At 42.9% G+C, this 24291-nt stretch overlaps 1 protein-coding gene across 4 annotated transcripts in view; it reads left to right on the top strand.

Moving 5' to 3' along the window:
- LOC115776176 (endophilin-B2-like) overlaps positions 1-24291 on the top strand; it is a 44838-nt gene that overhangs the window by 10622 nt on the left and 9925 nt on the right. For 2 of the 4 annotated variants that reach the window (XM_030723757.1, XM_030723756.1), the window contains 7 exons: positions 1386-1478; positions 1593-1604; positions 4695-4757; positions 11442-11465; positions 12604-12693; positions 20087-20187; positions 20928-21129. In XM_030723757.1, coding sequence (XP_030579617.1) covers positions 1386-1478; positions 1593-1604; positions 4695-4757; positions 11442-11465; positions 12604-12693; positions 20087-20187; positions 20928-21129 — 585 coding nt within the window. The remainder of the gene's footprint in view (positions 1-1385; positions 1479-1592; positions 1605-4694; positions 4758-11441; positions 11466-12603; positions 12694-20086; positions 20188-20927; positions 21130-24291) is intronic. The other 2 variants (XM_030723759.1, XM_030723758.1) reach the window with 1 other exon arrangement.

Here is a 24291-nt window from a genome sequence, read left to right as displayed (position 1 = left end):
GGGTATCTGAACACCATTGGTTATTATTTACACTAAAAAGAATAGGTATGTTTAGTGGTTACTGTAGGAGTCATAATAACAATATTGATATGATGCAAAGTGCTGGTCCACAATAACCTCTGTATCACAACATAGTGATTCTGTAATACCCAGTATATTGTGAAACAATCATCTATGATGCATCTCAATATCAGTGTCACTAAAGAAGAAAACGTTCTATGAAAAAGAGGGAATTATGAATTTAGTCAAAGTATTGGTATACCTGTGTGTGCATGCATCTGTGTGTGTGTGTGTGTTTTTGTGTCTATCAACTTTATTGTTCAATTTATTAGCGCTTTAATGTATTAGTTCTTTAATATACTTTCCATGCTGTCCGCTCTGTCCGCTTTGTTCACTCCAACATGGCTTAGGGTTAGGGTTTTGTACAGTAAATTGTGGTCCTGGTGGAGAATTTGCATAAGGAAATGTTATATTTTCCAGATGAGTTGGTGAAAGCCTGTTTATTTTTATGATTACTCTTCACAAGCACCACCTCAGAAGTGCAACTGTAAATCCACGCTGTGGGTTATAAAGATGTCGTGTGGGATCTGCAAGCTGGGGTTGGTTGCACTTTCTCTGACTGATATAGTTTACAGAATCATTACAACACATTAGCATTTCCTGACTCAAAATGTAGGATTTCTTACCACTGCCTGTAAACAGCTGCATATGATTTTAAAAAGATGGCAAAAACAGGATGAATGTTTAATGAGCTTCCTGAGATAAAATCACCACTCCTCACCAGTGACTTGTTGGAATGCTGCTGTACATCAGAGCTGTGAGATACTATAAAGCTTGGGCTGCTTGCATTTTTTCCGACTAATGAACTTTAAAAAACAGCCAGCCAATATGTTTAAATACAATTTTTCACTCTTTAAAAACCTCCAGTGAGCAATCAAGTGTTTTCCTTTGAGATGTGACCAGCAGAGGTCAGTATTGTCGTTCTGCTGTTGTTGGACGACAGCGTGTTTTCCTCAGAGGCCAGTGGCCTTGTGTCAGTGATTGAACTATAAGCTTTATCTTTTTTGATTAAAGGATATCAAGAAGGATTTCTGCGCCACTATTGCATATCATTAACTTTTGTCTCGTGTGTTGCTTAGTTTGTGTTTTGTCCTTTTTCATGGTTTCTGTAATCATCTTTTCCGTCTACTCTTTAAGATGAAGGGTGAAGTTTACTTCATGTGAAAGTGTGATTTTCCTTCCTGACCTTGCCTAATGCTTGCTCATAGGGGATCTTCTGATTGTTTGGTTCTCTACTATTGTAGGGTTGTCATGAAAGTTATTAAGTTAGTAATATTGTAAAGTTGCAATGAACTAAAGAGCTCACTGATTGTGTCATTGTATAGAAAGAACGCCGTCTTTTGGAGAATCTTCGCCTGGACCTTGATGCCTGTAAAGCACGAGTGAAGAAGGCAAAAGTGGCTGAAGCAAAGGCCACGGTGAGTTTATAAGTGGCTCACAATCATGTCCCCACATCATTTCCTACAATGATTCTGATGATTAATCTTTGGCAGTGCTGACATTAACCATAATTGTCTATATATTCTTTGCAGTGCGAGGGTGAAGTGAGTATTGAGAACATTTTTAAAGATTTCAGATGCACGCCTTGGGTTGTTTTTCTTGTCATACCTGCTTTGGCTCAATTTAATTTTGTGACATTATTGCAGGCAAAAAACTATTAATAATTAATAATTGGACAAAATAATGCAAAGCAGGGGACTGGAAAAATAACTTTCACCTCAAGTTAAGTTGATACAGAGAAGGCTTGACTATTATACGGTGTGGTGGAAAGTCAAGACGAGTCATGGAACAAATTTTTACAATAGATTGAACTGTCACTAATGATAGTATATATTCTACCAGCTGCCTCTGTAAGAAAGGCAAACTGTGTTTACTGAAAGTACCTCACACAGTGTGATGTACCATTTGGCATCTCAGCTCGGGGCCCATTCTCTTCACGAATTCTATATGTGTAGCTATGATTTGGCTGGATTTTTAATCTTTTGGGTTCTTCACAACAGATGTTGGATTGGCTGTCACAGCAACCTTATCAGGCTGTCCTAAAAGCTCCCTTAAAAGCTTTCAGCTGATCCAAAATGCTGCAGCGAGAGAACTGACAGGGACTAGAAAGAGAGAGAGCATCAACCTTATAGTTAGGGCTGTATCAGGTGACTCTGAACCCTCCCTTAGTTATGCTGCATATACACTAACCAGTTGTCAGCAGGCTGCTGGGGGGGGTTCCCATGATGCACTGAGTATTTCTTTTTAATTCACCTCTTTTTACTCTGTTTATACACCCATCTGCATTTAATCATTAGTTATTATTAATCTTTAGCTCTCTTCCACAGTGTGTCTGTTTGTTCTGTCTCCCTCCCCCCACCCCCAACTGGTCACGGCAGATGGCTGAGCCTCCTTGTGGTTTCAGAATGGTTTTCCGTGACAGTGAGTGCATACACTTGTATTCACTGTCAGAGGAAACAATTCTGATACAGGAAACCACAATCATCAACTCTGTGGTTTGAGGAATGCCAAGTGGGAGGCAGGAAAGTTTCATTCGTAGTTTCAGATAATTGAATCTAATTCTCTTGTGGCTTTGAAGACCCAAACGAACTTGAATCAGACCTAACAGATCCTGGATCATCAGTTGATGCAAAGTATGGAGAATGGGTCCCTGGTTAATGTCTCAGTCAAAAACAAGCAGAATTGAAACGTGAGACTTTTCTTCACAAATTTCTTAACTTAGTGCTCTGTCACTGAAGACCGAGAATACTTTTCAGTGGATGGATATCAATACACAGTATCTGAATCTTGGTTTTGTCCCTATATTCTCTGTTACTGTGCTCCATCTCCTAGAAAAGCATCCATACATATATACAGGGAGATGCAGCATCTGTGCTGTTAGCATGCGTCTCTGTTGCTGCCATCTTGCTCAGGGCATCTGCTTATGTAATTCTGAAGCTCAGGGGGTCTGACCCATTTCTGTATCACACTTTTGTGCTGCTTTTTCATGTGCTAATGACAGAAATGCCAAAAATGAGAGAAGTTGTTCTATGATGTGTTTAACTATAGGTAATCCTTGTTTTAAGCTCGTTTGATGATAGGTGACTTATATAAGGTTAAGATAAAAGGAATAACATTTTAATTAAAGTAATCTATCAGAAAGATTATGACAACTGTATTTGTATCAGCAGACTTGTAATATTCATATTCAAAATTTAATTATAGAACGCTTATAGTTACTATCGATATACACATCTTTAATATGAAAACCAGCACTTTAAGCTTAATTGTCTCATAAACTCAACTGTAGCATTTGGAACAATGCAAACAGCCTTAGATTCACTTGAAAAGTTTAGTAGGTTATGATACTCTTTAAATATGTATAGATCTATGAAGCTATAAACATGTGTGCCTTAGGATGCCCAGCTCTCTCTGAACAATATGGCAGCCACAGTTGATGTATCGTTCAAATGAACAGCACTGACCAGTACAGCATCTGCGTATTATCTGTGACTAGGCATCAGTAAAATGTACCTGCATATTCATAAAGTCTTTATTACAAATATGTGCTCATAATAAGCTGACAACTATACATTGCTGTGAATTCAGACATCTTAAATGTTGCAGCTATAGTGAAAAGGCATTTTGCTGGAAAACTATAAACTCTGGTGCACACAGCCACATTCACAGAGCCTTACTGCAATGGGAGACAGGTCCAGATGCCTCACTGAACACCACGACCATTCTAATTAATGAAATGAAACAAGTAAAAAACATCCTCTGCTATTTTTCCTTTCATTTTATTCCATCATGTGCCTTGATAGCCATTCTTCAATCTTGATTTTGTTTCTCTTTTAAACTGGATAAAATAACTTGTACTTTTATCCTTTGTTTTCAGTCTGGTGATGAACACGTTTGGCAGTATGCATGTTAGCATGTCTAGGAAAAAAAAAAACTAAAATAAATATGATAAAATAAATAAATATAAAACAAATATAAAATATAAATATATGAGAATATGAGTGTCCTATTTACACTGGGATTAGTCAGATCAGTGACTTGAACACATTAGTCACCAGTTTCAGTGGTGGTTGTTTACATTCAGCTTTGTTGCATCACCGCTTTGCACCTTTCTTTTATGACCTCAGACACACCTCAGGTGAAAGTATGTTGACAGATGTTAATCACCAGCCACTTGTACCACCTCTGCAAGTGGCACAAGTTCCCTTTCAAATGAAAACAAATGGCACTACCTTTACTCAACAAGTGGAAGGCAAAGAAATTTAATTTGAAGCTTCAGACTGAGCCCTTTAAAAGTGAACTGAATGAAATGCATTAATTCTGTATAAATTTAAAGTCTATTCATATTTTGGAAAGGCTCAGTAATCAGCCAGTAATAACTGATCTATTCTGTCTTGTCAATAAAAATGTAACTCATGACAATGATGGTTTATTTTTGCTGTGCTTTTTGTTCTTTTTTCTTTAAAAGGACATTAAATGAGCATCAGTTACTCTCTGTTATTTTAAATAACAGACCAGCTGATTTATTTGGTTTGTTTTTAACTGTGTTTTTCATGGCATGGAATTTTTTTTTTTGAGTAGGAGTGCTTTGTTTAAACAACATAAAAAATGAAGTAATTGTACTGTTTCTGTAGACAGCTCCAGATTTTCAGGAAACCAGACCTCGCAACTATGTACTTTCTGCCAGTGCTTCTGCGGTAAGAAGACAATTCTGCTTTACTGAATATGGACAATAAAAATAACACTGACTTGTTCTGCCCATGTTATAACTCAGTACTACATCATTTCCAAGTTCTCATTCCTAGCATTCGTTTCGATGTCTCACTATGGGATGCGCCTCCCTGCGTATTCCTCAGAAGCATTTATCTCATTACGCCAATCCTGATTGGCTGGTGATCGCGATGACCATGTCAGGCGGAGCCACCCACCTTTAAGTAGCTTGCGCTACAACATAGTCATTATTCAAAAACCTCTTCTCGCTTCGGAGCATATCTCAGGAGCAAATAGGCTAGCTAGTTGAACTGTCCACAGACAGGAGTGTCAGCTAACTTCTCCGTCGCCGGGCGCTAGCTGCCTTCTTTTGCTCACCTCTCCCCGTGAGTCTTCACCATAGACCAGGGCGTTTTACCACCTACCCTCCGGTAAGGTGGTTAATTACGGTTTGGCACGCCAGCCAACACCGTTCTCTCTTTTGCTGTCATCATAGTTGGCACCCCAGCTAACGAAGATGAACCCGGCATTCCCTCACACCAGAGGAAGCGGAGACTCCGGGGCTCGACTCTGCGTTTGCGGCAACAAAATCTCGAGCAAAGACACACACCAGGTCTGCTCTTGCTGCCTCGGGCTGGAACATGCCCAGCTTGCGCTCGAAGCCCCCGGTTCATGCGTGCACTGTGCCCGGTTCACCATGAAGAGTCTCCGTCGACGGCTAGCGCGCCAAGCTAGCCTGTCGGGAGCAGATCCTTTCTTGCCCACAGCCGGGACCGCGGCAGATGGTGGTGACAAGGAAGAAATTGCGGAAGCCGAACCGCGCGCTGGCACCAGCTGGGGCTCACAGCTGGACCTAGCCGCGACGGCTCCGCCGTTGGAAGACGTGCTAGAGTTGGATTATGAGGATGATGATGAGGACACCTCAGAGCTCCTCGTATCCGACGATGAGGTGGACGAAGATGAAATTTTCGTTCCCTCCCCTCAGGCTGTCAAGCCTAACACTGCAGCCACCTCCCGGGGCGAGGACAGCGCATCAGCTTCCCCCGCTCCCAGCATGGATTTGCAGAATGTGTGCAAACGCGCTGCTTCCAGGCTGAACATTCCGTGGCCCGACGTCGTAATGGAGACCACCAGATCACGTTACGAGGGGAAGAAATTGCCCCAGGCCACCAGGGCGGCGAAGCAGTTACTCCCAGTCTTCCCGGAGCTGTTGGAAGAGATAGCGGTCTCGTGGAAGGACCGCCCGTTCAGCAGCAGAAGCCCAATACAAGGGGCTTCTTCCTTGGATTTTGAGGGCATGGAGAAGCGCGGCTTACTCCGCATGCCCCCTATGGAACCGTTAGTTGCAGCCCACCTCCATCCGCGGCGAGCAGCGGCATCCTCCAGGAACCCCACACTCCCGTCAAAGGTGGACCGTTTTCAGTCCGTCATGACTGAAAGGGCCTACAAGGCGGCGGCCTTGGCTGCTAGGGCGCTGAATGTCTCCTCCATGCTCGCTGCTTATCAAGCAGAGCTGTGCGAGGATATGACGACTAGGCCCGACCCGAGTGTGTGGGAAGAGATCACTGTGATTACGGACATTTGCCTCCGCGTGCAGCGCTGTGCAGTCCAAGCCACAGGGAAATCTATGGGAATGATGGTGTTGCAGGAACGCGCCAGATGGCTCAACCTGACAGACCTATCAGAGAGGGAAAAGGAGGACATCCTTGACATGCCGATCGTGCCTGACGGCATTTTCGGAACTGCTCTGGCTTCCATGCAGCAGAGATGTGAGGCAAAGAAGAGGGAGGACGAAGCTCTTAAACTTTGCCTCCCTCGGAAAACCGAGCCGATGCCTCCTCCGGCCCCGCGACAGACCTTTGCACAGGCTGTTCCTCGGCCACCCCCTCAGTTCAGAATCCCAAAACGTACGAAGCCCCAGCCGCCCTCCGTACCCCCACCGAGGCAGCAGACGGGGGCAGGCTGGCCACGGAATGGCCCGACAGCGGCTCCGCCAGGACGACCAGCGCAGCCCCTCGATCCTCAGGCCAGGAAGAAGAAGAAGGCAGCCTGACAGGCTGCTCACTTCCCACAGGTGAAGAAGCTGGAAGTTCCCTGTTCACCAGCCCCACCTGCTATGTTCCAGAGTGTGTCGCAGGGGTACCCCCGCCCCATCGACCCCTCGTCGCTGCGCGTTATGCCCCCTCAGAGCGCACACGCACAGGCCACGAGGAAAGGAGACTTTGTTTCGGGAGCAGCAGACCCTGCCCCTCTCCTGAGTCGCAGAAACACACACTCTTGTTATTTAATAAAGCATGTTCCACTGCAGCATCCAGACTTACTGTCGAGGGCGCAGTCAAAACAAGAAAACAGCACAATGGCATTGCTGCCTCGGGAGGGGGCTGCACTTCCCCTCAGGAAGAGTGCCATAACCGACGCTGTGAAAAGTTTAACACCCCGCGCATGCGCAGTGTTAACCTATTGTCACCACGGTACCCCACCGCAAGATGGGCTCCTAACACAAGTTTTAGGGGCCCCCCAAGCGGACGAAACACAAGAAGTTGCCACTTCTCTATCTCGGAGGAGAGAGAGATGGGCGGAGCTCACAACTTCATCCTGGGTACTGAAAACAGTATCACGGGGCTACAGGCTTCAGTTTGCCGTTACTCCCCCTCGTTTCTTGGGCATAATACATTCCCAAGCACGGGGAGAGTCTGCTCGCATTCTACAGGAGGAAATACACTCGCTGTTAGAAAAGAGAGCGATATGTATAGTGCCCCCCGATCAGAGTCGAAGCGGTTTTTACTCCAGGTATTTCCTGGTCCCCAAGCGGGGAGGGCGCGGACTTCGCCCTATCCTGGATTTGCGGGCTCTGAACGAATTTCTCAGAAAATACAAGTTCAGGATGCTGACTCATGCATCTCTGGTACGTTTGGTGCGCCAGGGCGACTGGTTCACTTCTGTCGACCTAAAGGACGCATATTTTCACATTCCCATTTACCCTCCACACAGGAGGTATCTGAGGTTTGCTTTTCGGGGCATCAGTTACGAGTACAGAGTGCTGCCCTTCGGCCTGTCCCTGAGCCCCCGGGTGTTTGTACGCTGCACCGAAGCAGCGAAAGCGCCGCTCAGGCAGCAGGGCATTCGTCTGGCTACATATCTAGACGACTGGCTCCTTCTAGCGCGATCGGAGCAGGAAGCTGCGACACAGACGTGTGTCGTCGTGAAGCATCTAACCGATCTGGGTTTCATAATAAACACAGAAAAGAGTGTGTTGTCTCCGGCACAACATATAATATTTCTGGGTTTATCTCTGGACTCGATCTCCTTCACAGCCAGCCTGTCAGCCGAGAGAGTGAAGGCGTTCAGAGCGTGCCTCGCTCTTTTTCGTCTACACAAACTGGTCCGCTTCAGGTTGTGCCTTCGCCTACTGGGACTGATGGCTTCAGCCATCCTTGTAGTGCGACTCGGCCGGCTGCATATGAGGGATTTTCAGCGCTGGGTAGCTTCACTCAGACTGAGCCCCGTGCGTCATGGCGCGCGGAGAGTTACAGTAACAGTGGATTGCGCAATGGCTTTACGCCGTTGGCGACATCCGGATTTTCTGACTCAGGGGGTACCCATGGGCACTGTTCAGTGTCGGAAAGTGGTCACCACGGACGCGAGCCTGTCCGGTTGGGGCGGTGTCCACGAAGGGCGATCTGTGAGAGGTCTCTGGAGCGGCACTCTCCAACGATCCCACATAAATTGTCTGGAGCTTCTGGCGGTGTTTCTCACCCTCAGGCGCTTTCTCCCGTTCCTACAGGGACATCACGTCCTTGTAAGGACCGACAATACAACGACGGTCGCTTATATCAACCGTCAAGGGGGACTGCATTCACGCCAGTTGCACATACTGGCACGCAGACTGATCCTGTGGAGCAGCAAACGTCTCCTGTCTCTGAGGGCCACGCACATCGCAGGCTCTCTAAATCTGGGAGCGGATCTGCTATCCAGAGGCGCTCCGCTATACGGCGACTGGGCCCTGCATCCGGCCATTGTAGAACAGCTGTGGCTGCGCTACGGCCAGGCTTCAGTGGATCTTTTTGCTTCAGAAGAAAACGCGCAGTGTCCGCGTTTTTTCTCCTTGCGCGATTAGAGCGCGCCTCTCGGTGTGGACGCGCTCGCGCATGTTTGGCCACCCGTGCTCCTGTATGCTTTTCCTCCTCTGGCGTTAATACCTCCCACTCTGTCCAGAGTGAGGGAACATCGCCACACAATGATTCTGATAGCTCCGCTCTGGCCGACAATGCACTGGCTAGCGGAGATATATCAGCTTCTGTGCGGGCAGCCGTGGCAACTCCCGTTGCGCAGGGATATGCTGTCCCAGGCACGGGGGTCGATTTTCCACCCACATCCAGAGCGCCTGGCACTTTGGGCCTGGCCCGTGAGTGGGTTAATCTAAGCATGGCGAATCTTCCCCAGGGGGTGATTAACACTATTCAGAATGCTAGGGCATCCTCCACCAGGTCTCTGTACAACAGTAAGTGGAGGGTGTTTGAGGACTGGTGCCACGAGAAGGGTCACATTCCCTTTCAGTGTCCAGTTGGCCTGATTCTGTCATTCCTACAAGACTTGATTGACAAGCAAAAAGCCTTTTCCACAGTTAAAGTGTACTTGGCTGCCATTGCTGCCTTCCACATGGGGTTTGGTGATAAAACAGTTAGCCAACACCCTTTGGTTTGCCGTTTTATGAAGGGGGCCCGCAGGTTACTCCCTGTCTCCAGGCCACTGGCACCCCCTTGGGATTTGGCGGTGGTTTTGGATGGGCTCTGTTGCCCCCCATTTGAGCCTCTACAGGAGACCGATTTAAAGCATCTGTCCCTGAAGACTGTGTTGCTGCTTGCTTTAGCCTCGGCTAAGCGTGTCAGTGACATTCATGCCCTTTCAGCACACCCTTCTTGCACTCAGTTTGCCCAGGGGCAGGCTAGGGTACTGCTGAAGCCCAACCCGGCATATGTGCCTAAGGTGGTTGGGTCATATGTGCCAATTACCTTGACAGCATTCTCCCCGCCTCCTTTTTCTTCTGATGAAGAACAAAGGTTGCACATGCTGTGTCCTGTTTGTGCTTTGCGTGCTTATTTGGACAGGACTAAGGGTTTCCGAGGAAGTGACCAGCTTTTCATTTCATGGGCAGGTCCTCACAGAGGCAAACCTATCACTAAGCAATGGCTCTCACACTGGATTGTGGAGGCGATTGCGCTGGGGTATTCGAGTCAGGGGCTGCAGGCTCCAGAGGGCCTGCGGGCTCACTCTACTCGTGGTCTGGCGGCATCCTGGGCCCTGTTTAAAGGGGTGTCAATCCAGGACATCTGTGCAGCCGCAAGCTGGTCTTCACCTCTCACTTTCGTCCGGTTCTACAGACTGGATGTCTCTGCTCCAAGTGTAGCCCAAGCAGTACTGAGCTCTGGCTCCTCACTTGGATAGGTGGACTACTTGCTATTTAGCTGGCGGTTGCTTGAGATAAGCTCGTCTGGCAATACGGGAGTCTCCTTTTCCCATAGTGAGACATCGAAACGAATGCTAGGAATGAGAACTTTAGGTTACTTGCGTAACCCCGGTTCTCAGAGTAGCATGAGTGAGATGTCTCACCAGACAGCCCTTCTTGCTGGGGCGAAGCGAGAAGAGGTGCTTATCTTGAATAATGACTATGTTGTAGCGCAAGCTACTTAAAGGTGGGTGGCTCCGCCTGACATGGTCATCGCGATCACCAGCCAATCAGGATTGGCGTAATGAGATAAATGCTTCTGAGGAATACGCAGGGAGGCGCATCCCATAGTGAGACATCTCACTCATGCTACTCTGAGAACCGGGGTTACGCAAGTAACCTAAAGTTTCACTCCTATGACCAATGCATAGGTCACTAACTATTGACCCCCTGGGTGCAGGCAAAAGCATGACTTTCTATTATGACTCTTATTTAGACTTGATGTAATTCGGAAATGTATAAGGTGTATCATTCTGGCCATTTAGTGCAGGTTGTTGTGACGCTGTGCTTTGTTAAAGTTTGATGGGAGGTGTGTCAGTCTGGTAAGATTCTAGTAATCATTATTGTTGGAGACAAAGTTTGCATACCAGACTTCTGAGTCATATCACCATATTATATATTGTTGATGATTGTTGTCATGTCATTGATAAACTTCCCACAGCCCAGAATGATATTGTTCATTACTTCGGTTTAATTCTAGCAGTGAGCTGCACCAAACCACACCTGCTGGGTTTGACTAAAAATCTACAGTATAATGTTGCACCATACCAAACAGTAGTGTCAAAAGACTCTACATCAACAAAGCATTGCTAAGTTAACTCTTGATTGCATATCCAGTTCAGGTTCATGGGGATACTGGAGCCTATCCCAGCTGTCACAGGGCTGGAGACACATTGTGCATCATTCTTGGTGGGGGGTGGGTGGGGGCTCTTTTAGGGATATTACTGTTATATTATAACATAGGGGTCCTGACAGTATCAGAAAAATAATCTAATAGATGTGTTTTTAGTAACAGTTGAACAACTGAATAGAGATACTGACTGGTTTGATTTAGAAATGACCTCAGACACTGGTTCTAGATTACACTGGTGAAGGCACTCTAGGATTTTCTTGTTATAACTTTCATTTTTCTTCTCTTCTTATGTTGCATGTTTTGGCCTATCAGCTCTGGAGTGAGGAAGTGGAGAAAGTAAGTATTAAAATGTTACTTTGCCCATCTGTCTGTCTGGTCTGTAGATTAGAATCTACATGCCTTCAACGAACTAGATCATACCATGTGTTTTCGACAGGCCACACTTGAGAGTGACTCAGAAATAGGTTGGGTGATTAACAGACAATCCGGCCAAAGCTTTGTTTAAAGCAGTGCTTCCTAAAGTCAAGAGTGCTGCGACCCACCTAAAAACCAGAAATTTTCATGGAACTCTCCACCCTGGTTGTCTGCATATAAAATTTTCGTGGCTGGAAGCCTGTCTTCACTCTCATCAAAATACAAGAAAAAGTGATGGATTTCCTTGAAAATTTTATTCAAAAAAACATAAACAACACAGGCTGTTTGCTATAAATTTTTAATTCCGCCTAGTCATATGTAAAGTGATAATGCCAATATGTGACCCAGTTGCCACTGTGACCCAGTTGCCACTGGGACACAAACTTAAGTACAAGAGCAGTAAAATTAAGTCAGAGTAATGAGTAATATCACAATTTAACCACCTCCTGTTACCAGTTTTAATTAGGTTTTATATAAATAAATACATTAATATAGATATGCAACTATGCATACTTGTGAGTACTTTCAAACTGAATTATTAATTAATAACAACAACAACAACAACAATAATAATAATTTATTATTATTATTAACAACAACAACAATAACAACAATAATAATAATAATAATATTATAATATTATTATTATGGCCCACGTGCAGTACCTTTGCAGGCCACAATTTGGGAACCACTGGTTTAGAGCTTATTAAGGCCCTCCTACCACAGACCTCCTGCCTGCGTTTACTCTTTCTTATGCACAAATTATCATACAGTGTACATTCCAGTGATGCAAAAGAACTAACATCACTTTATTCATGAATGCTTATTTGTATAAATGAAGTTGGAGCTTTTGTCTTCTGAGGATTGTAGGATATGAAAATGTTTAAAACTCTTGATTTATGCAACAAATGACAGCCTGTCACATTATTCCTCTAGCATTGTTAAGCTTTTATATCTGTTTCTTCATCTTTTAGTATGCCTATAGATTAAAGTATAAACTTTAGATGGGACCAAGGGTGATGAAGGAAATTTGTCAGTAATGTTGTTCTTATTGTTTCAGGCTGAACATGAACTCCGAGTAGCCCAGACAGAGTTTGATCGCCAAGCAGAGGTCACACGATTGCTTTTGGAGGGGATCAGTAGTACACATGTATGTCAGTCACATCCACAACCACCACTTCTATAAGCATCAGTCACATACAACTATTGAGCCTATAAAAGAAAAGCATGTAGTTCACATGTTGATTTTAATAATCTACAGCACAGTAAGAGAAATCACTCTTCCAAACTTTGTTTATTAGATTTTAAACAAGTTGTACAGCCATATAACTCTCATTACATTGTACACGCAAAGCAGACTGCACAACAGTACTGTCTTTATAACATGAAGGCATAAACAAGACAAGACGAGACGCCTCCACTCACAACAGGATCGCAGAAAAAAATAAATAAGTAAATAAGATAAAATAACCACCACTTCTACAAAACAAGCATGTCAGTATTACCATTTCCATTGCATTATTTCTGTATATATGTGTGTAAAGAAGAAAGAGAAACAAAAAGGGAAGCAGAAGGGACCTCCAGGGGAGAATAAAATTAAGAGAGAAAAAAAGAGTAAATAAATAAATAATAATAACAATGGGAGCTAATCTGGTACAGAGGGAACATTAGTCTGTCTAGCCAGCACTTGCAGTGGGTGCCAAATGAGTGTAAATTGTTCCGAAGAGCCACGCAGTGTCATCCTAATTTTCTCAAGTATAAGAAAATAAAGAATTTCCCTAAGCCAGTTTAAAAAAGAGGAGGGGTTGAGCTGTCTTAGTATTGTAGTATTGTTCTCCTAGCAATAACAGTCATGAAGGCCAGGGAATTTCCCTGAGATATAGTTAAGGGGGCTTTCCAGAAAAGACTCCAAACAAGGCACTTACGGGTCAGCCTTCCTCCCAACCACTCTAGATATGGCAGAAAATATCTCTATCCAAAAGGAATTAAGCTGGGGGCATAGCCAAAACATATGGATAAGGTTTGCAGGGGACTGTTGACATCTGTCACATGTTGAAGAGACAGAACTATAAATTTTAGATAGACGGGATTTGGTATAATAGACACGATGAACCAATTTGCATTGAATAAGACAGTGGCTAGCACAAATTGAGGATTTATGTACTTGTGTCAAAATACTTGACCAGAGCTCATCTGATATATTCTCCCCAATATCCTGTTCCCAAAGGTTCTTAATCAGGTTTAGAGATTTCAGACGTACCGAAGCAATTAAATTATAAAGAATCGAGATAGAACCTTTTAGCCTAGTAGTGGACACGAACAAGGAGTCCAGGTCAGAGTCTACAGGTAGATAAGAAAAAGTGGGGAAATTACTGCAAGTGAAACTGCGAATTTGAAGATATCTAAAAAAGTGGTGTGATGGAATAGCGAATCTGTCTGACATTTGTGCAAAGGTGGCAAAGACATTATCAATGAATAAGTCTTTAAAGGTCCATATGCCTAAATTAGACCAAATCATGAAGGTTTTGTCAACAAGAGAGGGGGAAAAGATATGATTCGCTGTGATCGGTGCATGAGGGGATAGAAGCAGTAGGCCAAAATGGCGCCGGAATTGGGTCCAGATCTTAAGAGACATTTGAACTATTTTGTTTTTTGTATATGCAACATTGGAAGATTGAACTGGTGAATACAACAGGGCCATGAGAGATACTGGTTTAGCAGAATTTGTCTCCATGACTAACTAGGCGGGGGGAGGAGAGGCTTCACAATCAAGCCAAGTTTTAAAAACTCTAATATTGGAGGCCCAATAATAGTACCTAAAATTAGGCAGGGCCATTCCCCCAAGTGATTTAGGACCTTGCAAGTATTGCCTAGACAGCCTTGGAGTCTTCCCTTTCCAAAGAAAGTCAGAAATAAGAGCATCTAACTGCTTAAAGAAAGAATTGATAAGAAAGATTGGGATACACTGAAATAAATACAAAAAACATGGAAGGACATTCATTTTAATGCAGTTGATGCGGGCTACCAAAGACAACCCAAGCAATTACCAACATTCAAAATCTTCTTTTATTTTCAATAGCAGGGGAGAAAAGTTAGCCTCGAAAAGATCTTCAATTTTATGTGTAATTTGAATTCCAAGGTATGTAAGGCTATCATTAGTCCTTTTAAAAGGGAAGACGTGCAGGGGAAGGGATTTGGCTGCTAAACTGATAGGAAACAGCTCACTTTTGCCTAAATTTAGCTTATATCCAGATAACCGGCCAAAGTCTGAGAGCAAGCCCAGAACGATAGGAACAGATGTTTGGAGATCTGAAACATACAAAAGTAAATCATCCGCATAAAGTGAGACTTTACCTTCTCGACCATATCTTTGTATGCCTGCAATGTTTGGATTTGAATGGAGAGCAATAGCAAGTGGTTCAATGGCCATCGCGAATAGAAGAGGACTCAACGGGCACCCCTGTCTTGTTGAGCGAGAGAGGGCAAAATATTTTGACGAGTGTTGTTGGTCCTGACTGATGCCTGTGGGTTAGAATAAAGTAGTTTAATCCTTGATAAAAAAATTGTCACCCAAACCAAATTTTTTAACTACATAAAATAAATATGTCCATTCAACCCGGTCAAATGCCTTTTCAGCTTCGAGAGAGATGAAGGCTTCTTGAGTACTAGTAGATGATGATGAATTATAAATAATATTTAAAAGTCACCTGATATTAAAGAAGGAGTGTCTATTTTGGATGAATCCAGTCTGGTCTGGGAGGATTATAATGGGTAAGACGGCTTCAAGATGTGTAGCAAGAACCTTGGACAGCAGTTTAAAATCTAAAAGGCTTATGGGACGGTAGGATGAGCAAGAAAGAGGATCTTTATCTTTTTTCAAAAGAAGAGAGATAGTGGTGACAGGTAATCAGGTTGTTTATGAAGGAAGACACCTGAAACACTTTAATTAAAAAAGTAAGACATTTAATATATTAAAAAATCAGAAAATTTACACACATGCTTATGTGGGGACTCGGAGGAGACAGCAGGCCTGTGTGTGCGCTCTCTCTCTCTGAGCCCGTGTTCCTGTCTAACCATAACATTTTTATACTGACTGCCGCTTATCTAAACATAAACAATCTCTGGGCACTACAAGTTGACCTTCATCACTCAGTCTTGTTCAAGCTGGTTTTCATGACTCAAATTCCTCAGACTCCTGTATGTCTTCTCTCCTGATGCTTTAATTGTACGTCCTTGTGGCCGAGCCTCAAGATAAGATGCACCGAAGCAGAGAAGTTAGTCTAGTACTTTCTGATCAGTTGCTCTCTTTCTAATGCATTATTTAATTGTTTATTATTTGGTTGATCCACTGTTTATTAATTAATTTACTGGAGTTCACCTTTAAACATTTGTCATTTATTCACTGAGTAAAAAATAATCCCTAACAGTGGCCTGACTAAGAGTCTGGGGCAGAACTCCCCGGGCAAAGGCTTCATTATACATATTTCATAATAATGGTGAAAGTTTATCCCACTCTGAAGGGTATCCATCAGGGCCTGGGCACTTACCTCCCTGGAGAGACTGCATTGCTGCAATAAGTTCCAGTGGCGTAATAGGTTTCCCCAGGTTAGTGGCAGTGGGCTGTTCAATCTTAGGAATCCAAATTAGCAAAGAAATTGTCGAGGTCTGCAATTGAGGGTGAAAATTTGAATGAGTAAAGTGATTTATAGAATTCCTCGAAGGCGAGGGTGATCTGAAGTGGATCTGATGCCATGCCTGTCTGTTTGAATCTGGGGAATTTGTCGTGAAGCCGATGTCCGTCTAAGTTGATGTTCCAGCAATTTGCTGGCTTTATCGCCATGTTCAAAAAATTGTGCATTCGATTGCAGCATGGCTTCCGTAATATGGTGGGTCATGAGTAAATCAAATTCAGACTGCAAAGCTAGGCGTTCCTTATAAATCTTCGGAAAGCTGGAGGTTGCGTACATATTATCAAGCTGTGAAATTTGCTGCCTAAGTTTAAGCAATTTCTCATTCTTGATTTTTTTCTCATAATGAGCATAAGAGATTATTTCTCCCCTGACAAAAGCTTTGAGTGATTCCCAAAGAAGAGCAGCAGAGACCTCTGGGGTTCTGTTAATGGACAGAAAAAAAATCTATCTGCTTTGAAATGTTGTTAATGAAGCTACTCTGTGAGAGAAGATGTGTGTTTAACTGCCATGGAGGCCGTTCAGGCAGTAGCTTGTTTAGATTAATATCCGTTAGAAGAGGAGCGTGATCAGCGATAGCCTTACTCTGGCCTTACTGGAGAAAGAAGAATGGAAGACATGGCCCACCCAGCCCCTCTTCAGTTTTAAGTGCTCCAAATTTCTGAGATGAGTTTCCTGTAAAAAGAAAACTTTTGCTCCTAGTTGATGAAGGTAATGTAGTACCTTGCCACGTTTGACAGGGTTGTTGAGCCCTTTACAGTTGAAACTGGCAAATTGGAGGTCCCCTCCTATTAAAGATGAAGACATAGCACAATGTTAGATAAATTAGAAGTATACCAAGCAATCTGAAAATTTGGCTGACAAATGAGGTGGGTGAAAGAAAAAGCAGAAAAAGGTTGGAGGCACTCTAACACAAAAAACACAACAAACAAAAAGAACGTAGATAACACACTGAACAAATCGCAAAAGCATCTCCCGAAATGGGATGCGCTGGGTAGAAGAGGCCGAACTTGATGCCTGGGCAGAAATGGAGCACTTTAGTATATATTATACAGCAGAGGAGGAGCAGACGACCCAGCCTTTCACAGGATTTCCTTACGTTGCTGGAACATATTGACTGATGACAAAGGGACGGGGAGGTTCCCCGTCTGCAGGTCTGGCACGGAGGGTCCGATGGGCTCGGTCCAGCATCGGTTTGCTGTCCAGGCAAAGCAAGTTCTGCAGAAGAGTAGCCATGAAATCCATCGGGCAGGTGCCTTCAGACCCCTCGGGGATACCGATCACACATACATTGTTCAGTCTAGAGCGCCCTTCTAGATCCTCACATTTTTTTGACAAACTGTCCACCATATCCGTGAGTGAGGAGATCTTCATTTCCAAGGTAATTAACTTGTCACTCTGGTCACTAGCTGAATGCTCAAGGGCCGCAATAGTTTGGTCATGCACCGTGATTTTGGCTTCTAGCGGGGCGAGAGCAGTCATAATTTCTCTCTTCACTGCTTCAGATACTATTTCGTCAAATTTACTCGAACGTATGCCCTCCAGTATAGCCTCCATGCGCTCCAACAGCTGGTCATTAGCATCAGGTTCAGGAGTAGCTTCAGGTTCTGGCGACTGGCGTGATTTACTGCGGCCTACCTTGGAGGGGTCGGATTTTCCCCGGTGCGCCATGGTTCAGAGGGCTTATAAAACTGAGTTGGTAACAGGTGTCCTGTGAAAGTTAACAGTACCTGTCGGTGTCGAAAATTTTTCCAAAAAAATTATGCAAAAAAAAGGATTAAACTGTCACACTCCAGAGGAGCTCATGCAGACACGTCTTACATGCTGACGCTCCTCCCCTTTCCTCAGAGAAATCACTGAATAAAAGTAGATGACAAAAATCCATTGAAATACTTTTCTATACACATTAAACACAAAGTAAACAGTACAGCTGTTTTCACTCATCTACAGATGTTCATAAATTAGATTTGCTCAGACTGCAGACCATCACTGACTCACCACAAAACTAGTCATGCTGATAATAGTGATAATAACGTTCTCCATGGCTTCTACAGACCCTTTCGCATCTGTCACATGTGCTCAGGGTGAACCTGCTCAGGCACAGGGCACCAGTGGTGGACCTGTCAATTCTGGTATTCCATAGCAAATGCCAGCTGGGCTCCACGGTGTTGGGCAGTGAGCACAAGGCATGCACTGATGTGCCATCCTGGAGGAGTTGGACTACCTGTGCAACCTCTGTAGGGTCCAAGTATCATCTCATGCCACCAGTAGTGACACTGACCCTAGCCAAATGCAAAACTAGTGAAAACACACTCAAAAAAGATATGGAGGAAAAAATGTCACCGGCCTCCACCTGTAAAACCATTCCTGTTTTGAGGGTTGTCTAATTTTTGTCCTTCTAGTGCACCTGCTGTTCATTTCATTAACACCAAAGCAGCTGAAACTGATTACCAACCCCCTACTTAACTGTCCAGAACAATATCCCTGAAGTTTAATTCTCCTTTAATTTCCCTTTAATAGCATATATACACTTGTAGTCAGACCTTTATGGGCATGAATGTCATGATAATTTGGGGCTTTCTTTAAACTGTTCCTTTACAGGGTGGAATGATTGTACAACATACATGTTTAATAACTTTAAAAAAGTAATTGGGTGTTTTATTTATTTTGGATTTTCTTTGATCCACACAGGGTCTAAAGCATACATAATGACTCAAATATATACACACACACTTATATCTTTTAATAAGTGGTGCTGAAGGTTCTACAATGTCTTTTAACTTGACAAGGCCAAAGCCTAAATTCTTATTAAGGATCGCGATTGACTACAGCTGGTATTTTCTCTCTGCCATCACAAAATTGATTTATATGACAGCACTCATTGGATTGACCAATACTCAGAACAATAGGAAAGTCCAAGGAACTCAACAGCTGGCTCTAAGGAGGAGAATTGTACAAGTTGTGAAAGTCTCTTGGAGCATTAGTTCTAACATAAGTAAAAGTTATTCTGATGTGTCACCACTTTGCTAAAGTGTGAAAGAAGACCCAAACTGTCACCCTCAGATGAGAGGAAATTGGTTAGGATGTTCAAGATAAACCCAGGAACCACCAAGGCTCAAGCCTGCCATGAAGTGGAAACTGCTGGAGCACCACCATTACTGTCCACAGTGTAGCAAGTTTGACATCACCATGTAGTGAGAGGGTGCCGACAAAAAAAGAAGCCCCTGCTCCAAAATAGACACCTTCAAGCTCGACTGAAATTTGCAGCTGCCCGAATGGACAAACCAAATGCCTTCTGAAGAAAAGTTTTGCGGTCAGACGAAACAAAGATTGAGCTTTTTGACCACAATGACAAGAGGAGTAAAGGGGAGTCAAAACCTAAGAATACTGTATAAGTTGTTAAGGTGGGGGTGGTGGTGGTGCTCTGGGGCTGCTTTGCTGCTTGTGGTACTGGTACATTGCACAAAGTGGATGGAATAATGAAGAAAGAGGACTAACACCCAGTTCTTCACCTCCAACTGAAATCAACAGCAAGACGGTTGAAACTTGGGAACAATTGGGCTTTCCAACAAGAAATTAGTAAAAGCCCAGAATTACCATGACATTCATGCACGTGTCAAGGATATGTAAACTTGTCATCACAACTTCCCACAGTACTTGAAAGCCACTATTATGTAAAATGTCAAAATAACTACTTTTGATCTTTTAGGTACATTTTGCTTTTGTACTTTTAAATAAGTAAACTTTAAAAAAAATTATTTTTTACCCCTTTAAAAAAATCCAGTCATGTTTTTACTGAACTGAACTGAATCAGTGTGCACTCCTTAATGACTGACTGCTTATTCTTATCTTCAGGTGAATCACTTGCGCTGCCTGCATGAATTTGTGGAGGCCCAAGCAGCTTATTATAAGCAGTGTCACCTCCACATGCAGGAACTACAGAAAGAGCTGGGAAGGTGAGAGTCCAGTGGGAGGTGATGTGGGTGGATGGTTTGATTCATTCAGCTTCATGCTCGGTGAGAATTGATAGCCTGTGTCTTTTATTAACCAAACAGGAGGTCATAATTCCAAACACTTCCGTGTACTCATGATAACAATATCGATTATAAAATATACTATCTACGCCTACAGTAAAACAGTTTGTGCAAGTCACGGGGACTTTTGTCTGCATCCTGATGTCTAAGATAAGCAGCTGCGCACAATAACCTTTATCAAGCCATAAAGCTGGCACAGCTCAGGCACCTTAAAGCATTAGTTTGAATTTTTAAAACAAATAAGAGGATTTCCTTTGGACTAAATTTACTTACCTCTTTGCAACATCAGTATGATTTCATATTTTTTTATGTCATTCTGCGCATCTGTTTTGGCAGAAGTTGTACAAAAAGCTAGTCCTTTGGCACTGCTGAGTGTATATTCACAAAAACATAATGGTCTGCACTTTATGCTTGCATAACTAAAAAATAATTTACATTTTTAACATGCATGCAAATAATTTTTTCACTTTGCAGTGTCATATAGTGTATTGCATGTGTTAAATCCAGTTACAGCTGTGTAGGTTTACAAAAAAGAACAGCCAATGTATCACTTGATTTCCAGTTGTTGATACAGCTTTGGGCCATTTTTGTGTTATTTTAGTATGTTTGTGTTCTACATGTTCTGTATATTCAGGCTGTCATTTTTGCCTGTTCCCCCTCAGGCTTCCTAATGCTTTTGCACTGAACTCCACAAACTCCATCACTGCTCCCAGTTTGGTGACAGAAGACAGCAGCAGCCCGGTGGAGACTGACACCCTGAAGATCGAGGAAGTTCAGGCACCAGCTACAGGAACCCGCAAAGCCAGAGTCCTTTATGATTATGATGCAGCTGATTCTAGTGAGCTCTCCATTCTGGCTGATGAGGTGAGGATTCATCATCGGCCTGCAACCAGTAAATGGCTATTGGCCTCTAGTCTCTAATCTCTCAATCTACATTACAGTGGTATGGAAAAGTTGGGCACCCCTGATAATTTTCATGATTTTCCTTTAGAAATCATTTGTTGTTCGGATCAGCAATTTCAGTTAAATATATCATATAGCAGATGAACACAGTGATATTTGAGAAGTGAAATGAAGTTTATAGGATTTACAGAAAGTGTGCAATAATTATTTAAACAAAATTAGGCAGGTGCATGAGTTTGGGCACCTCAACAGAAAAATGACATCAATATTTAGTAGATCCTCCTTTTGCAGAAATAACAGCCTCTAAACGCTTCCTATAGCTTCTAATGAGAGTCTGGATTCTGGTTGAAGATATTTTGGACCATTCTTCTTTACAAAATATCTCCAGTTCAGTCAGTTGATGGACAGCCCGCTTTAAATCACACCACAGATTTTCAATAATATTCAGGTCTGGGGACTGAGATGGCCGTTCCAGAACGTTGTACTTGTTCCTCTGCATGAATGCTTTAGTATATTCTGAGCAGTGTTTAGGTTCGTTGTCTTGTTGAAGTATCCAGCCCCAGCACAACTTCAACTTTGTCACTGATTCTTGAACATTGTTCTCAAGAATCTGCTGATATTGACTGGAATCCATGCAACCCTCAACTTTAATGAGATTCCCAGTACCTGCACTGGCCCCACAGCCCCACAGCATGATGGAACCACCACCAAATTTTACTGTGGGTAGCAAGTGTTTGTCTTGGAATGCTGTGTTCTTTTTCCACCATGCATACCGCCCCTTGTTATGTCCAAATAACTCAGTTTTAGTTTCATCAGTCCACAGCACCTTATTCCAAAATGAAGCTGGCTTTCCAAATGTGCTTTAGCATACCTCAAGCGACTCTGTTTATTGGTGTGCGCAGAAAAGGCTTCTTCTGCATTAATCTCCCATACAGCCTCTCCTTGTGCAAAGTGCGCTGAATAGTTGAACAATGCACAGTGACACCATCTGCAGCAAGATGATGTTGTAGGTCTTTGGAGCTGCTCTGTGGGTTGACTATGACTGTTCTCACCATCCTTCGCCTCTGCCTATCTGAGATTTTTCTTGGCCTGCCACTTTGGGCCTTAACTAGAACTGTTCCTGTGGTCTTCCATTTCCTCACTATGTTCCTCACAGTGGAAACTGACAGCTGAGAGAGCTTTTTTGGATCCTTCCCCTAAACTATGATGTTGAACGATCTTTGTTTTCAGCTCATTTGAGAGTTGTTTTGGGGCTCCCATGTTGCCACTCTTCAAAGAAGATGCAAAAAGGAGAAACAATTGCAACTGGCCACCTTAACCCTTTCTCATAATTGGATTCACCTGTGTATGTAGGTCAAAGGTCAATGAGCTTACAAAACAAATTTTGTGTTCCAATAATTAGTGCTAATGGTATTCAAATCAATAAAACAACAAGAGTACCCAAACTTATGCACCTGCCTAATTTTGTTTGAATACTTATTGCACACTTTCTGTAAATCCTATAAACTTCATTTCACTTCTCAAATATCACTGTGTTCGTCTGCTATATGATATATTTAACTGAAATTACTGATTCGAACAACCAATGATTTCTAAAGGAAAATCATCAAAATTATCAGGGGTGCCCAAAATTTGCATACCACTGTATGAGGCATGAAACTGTATGTTAAAATATATATATACTTATATATAAGTATATACGTTCAAATCCACATACAGTACCAGTCAAAAGTTTGGACACACTTCCCTTTGTCCAAAATTTTGACTGGTACTGTACACATATATGCACATACATTCCCCCACACATGGAAAGTTATAAAAAAAAAAACAAAACATAAAATAAAAATCAACATTCCACAGTAACATCACAACATTCAAAAGCAGAAGCATCCATTATATAAAATATCACCCAACCGAAGCTTGAACTGTTCTAGGATGAATGACTGCAGTTTCTTCCAATTATTCATAAGTGAAATGTCAAAGGTAATTAATTCTTTTGAACAGTTTATGTAATCTATATTACTTTTGTCTTTTAAGTCTTAAAAATGATGATAAATAACACGGTAGTTGATTAAGACTGGCTTTGGAAATAAAACACACACATGATTCATTGGTAAGTAATGGCCACCCTGCCTTCTTGTAGAGGCTACAGTGAGTAGGGGCTTAAGGTTATTGGCAGCTGCATTTATCTGCATTACATCTACATATTCAGGGACAACTAAAAGTGTGTACCGTACAATCTGCAACCTACTGCTACAAGACAGTCACTGCTTATTTCTAAAGGAAAGAAATTACCCTAATTTTCTGCTTCCTCATCAGTTTTAAAAGTTCATTTTTGATCTACCCAGAAAGACTGGAACTTTAAGCACCTCACATACTTCTGTGCCACTCCTGACTTCCTCATACAGGACTACAGTTCCTCTCTTGGCACCTTATCACATGCTTTTCTATTCAAAGACACAGTGCAGCTCCTTCTGACCATCTCTGTAAATCTCCTTCAGCACTCTCACAGCAACTCATGTAATTGGGAAATTACATGAGTTCAGGTGTAGCATCTCCCTTTCAGCTTGGCATAATTTAACAGTTTTTTAATTTATGGGATATATCACAATCTCTGTTGATTTAATCAGTTTTGCAGTAAAATATTTTTTACACAAGAAGTTCAAATATTAGAGAACATTGCTGTGCTTTGTATTTTGAAAATTTTGGGAGGATTTCCACTCACTGTACAGTATTTATTGTTTCACTGTCAACCTGGAACACTGCCTGCTGCCCCCAAAACCTAGCCTGTGTTCACTGTACACCACATTAACATTAACCTTAACAACAGCAAGACAAGAAGAAGAACCCACTTGACATTCATCATGATATGCAAAGATCTGGGTATCAGGTGGAGGACAGAGGAGACGAGGAGGCACAAACTAGAGAAAAAGCCTTAGATATCCTGTGTTTTAGGTCTTGGAGTAAATATATAAAAAATACACAGGAGAGCATCATGAGCAGAAGTAAGTGGCTCACTGTCCTCAAGACAACTCTGGAATTCCATCCATCCATCAATCCATTCGCTTCCGCTTATCCTATTCAGGGTTGCGGGGGGCGCTGGAGCCTATCCCAGCTGTCATA

Source organism: Archocentrus centrarchus, unplaced genomic scaffold, assembly GCF_007364275.1.
Source record: "Archocentrus centrarchus isolate MPI-CPG fArcCen1 unplaced genomic scaffold, fArcCen1 scaffold_27_ctg1, whole genome shotgun sequence".
Lineage (NCBI taxonomy): Eukaryota > Metazoa > Chordata > Actinopteri > Cichliformes > Cichlidae > Archocentrus > Archocentrus centrarchus.
Note: the sequence above shows the minus strand (reverse complement) of the source record. Positions and strands in the feature narration are given on the sequence as shown.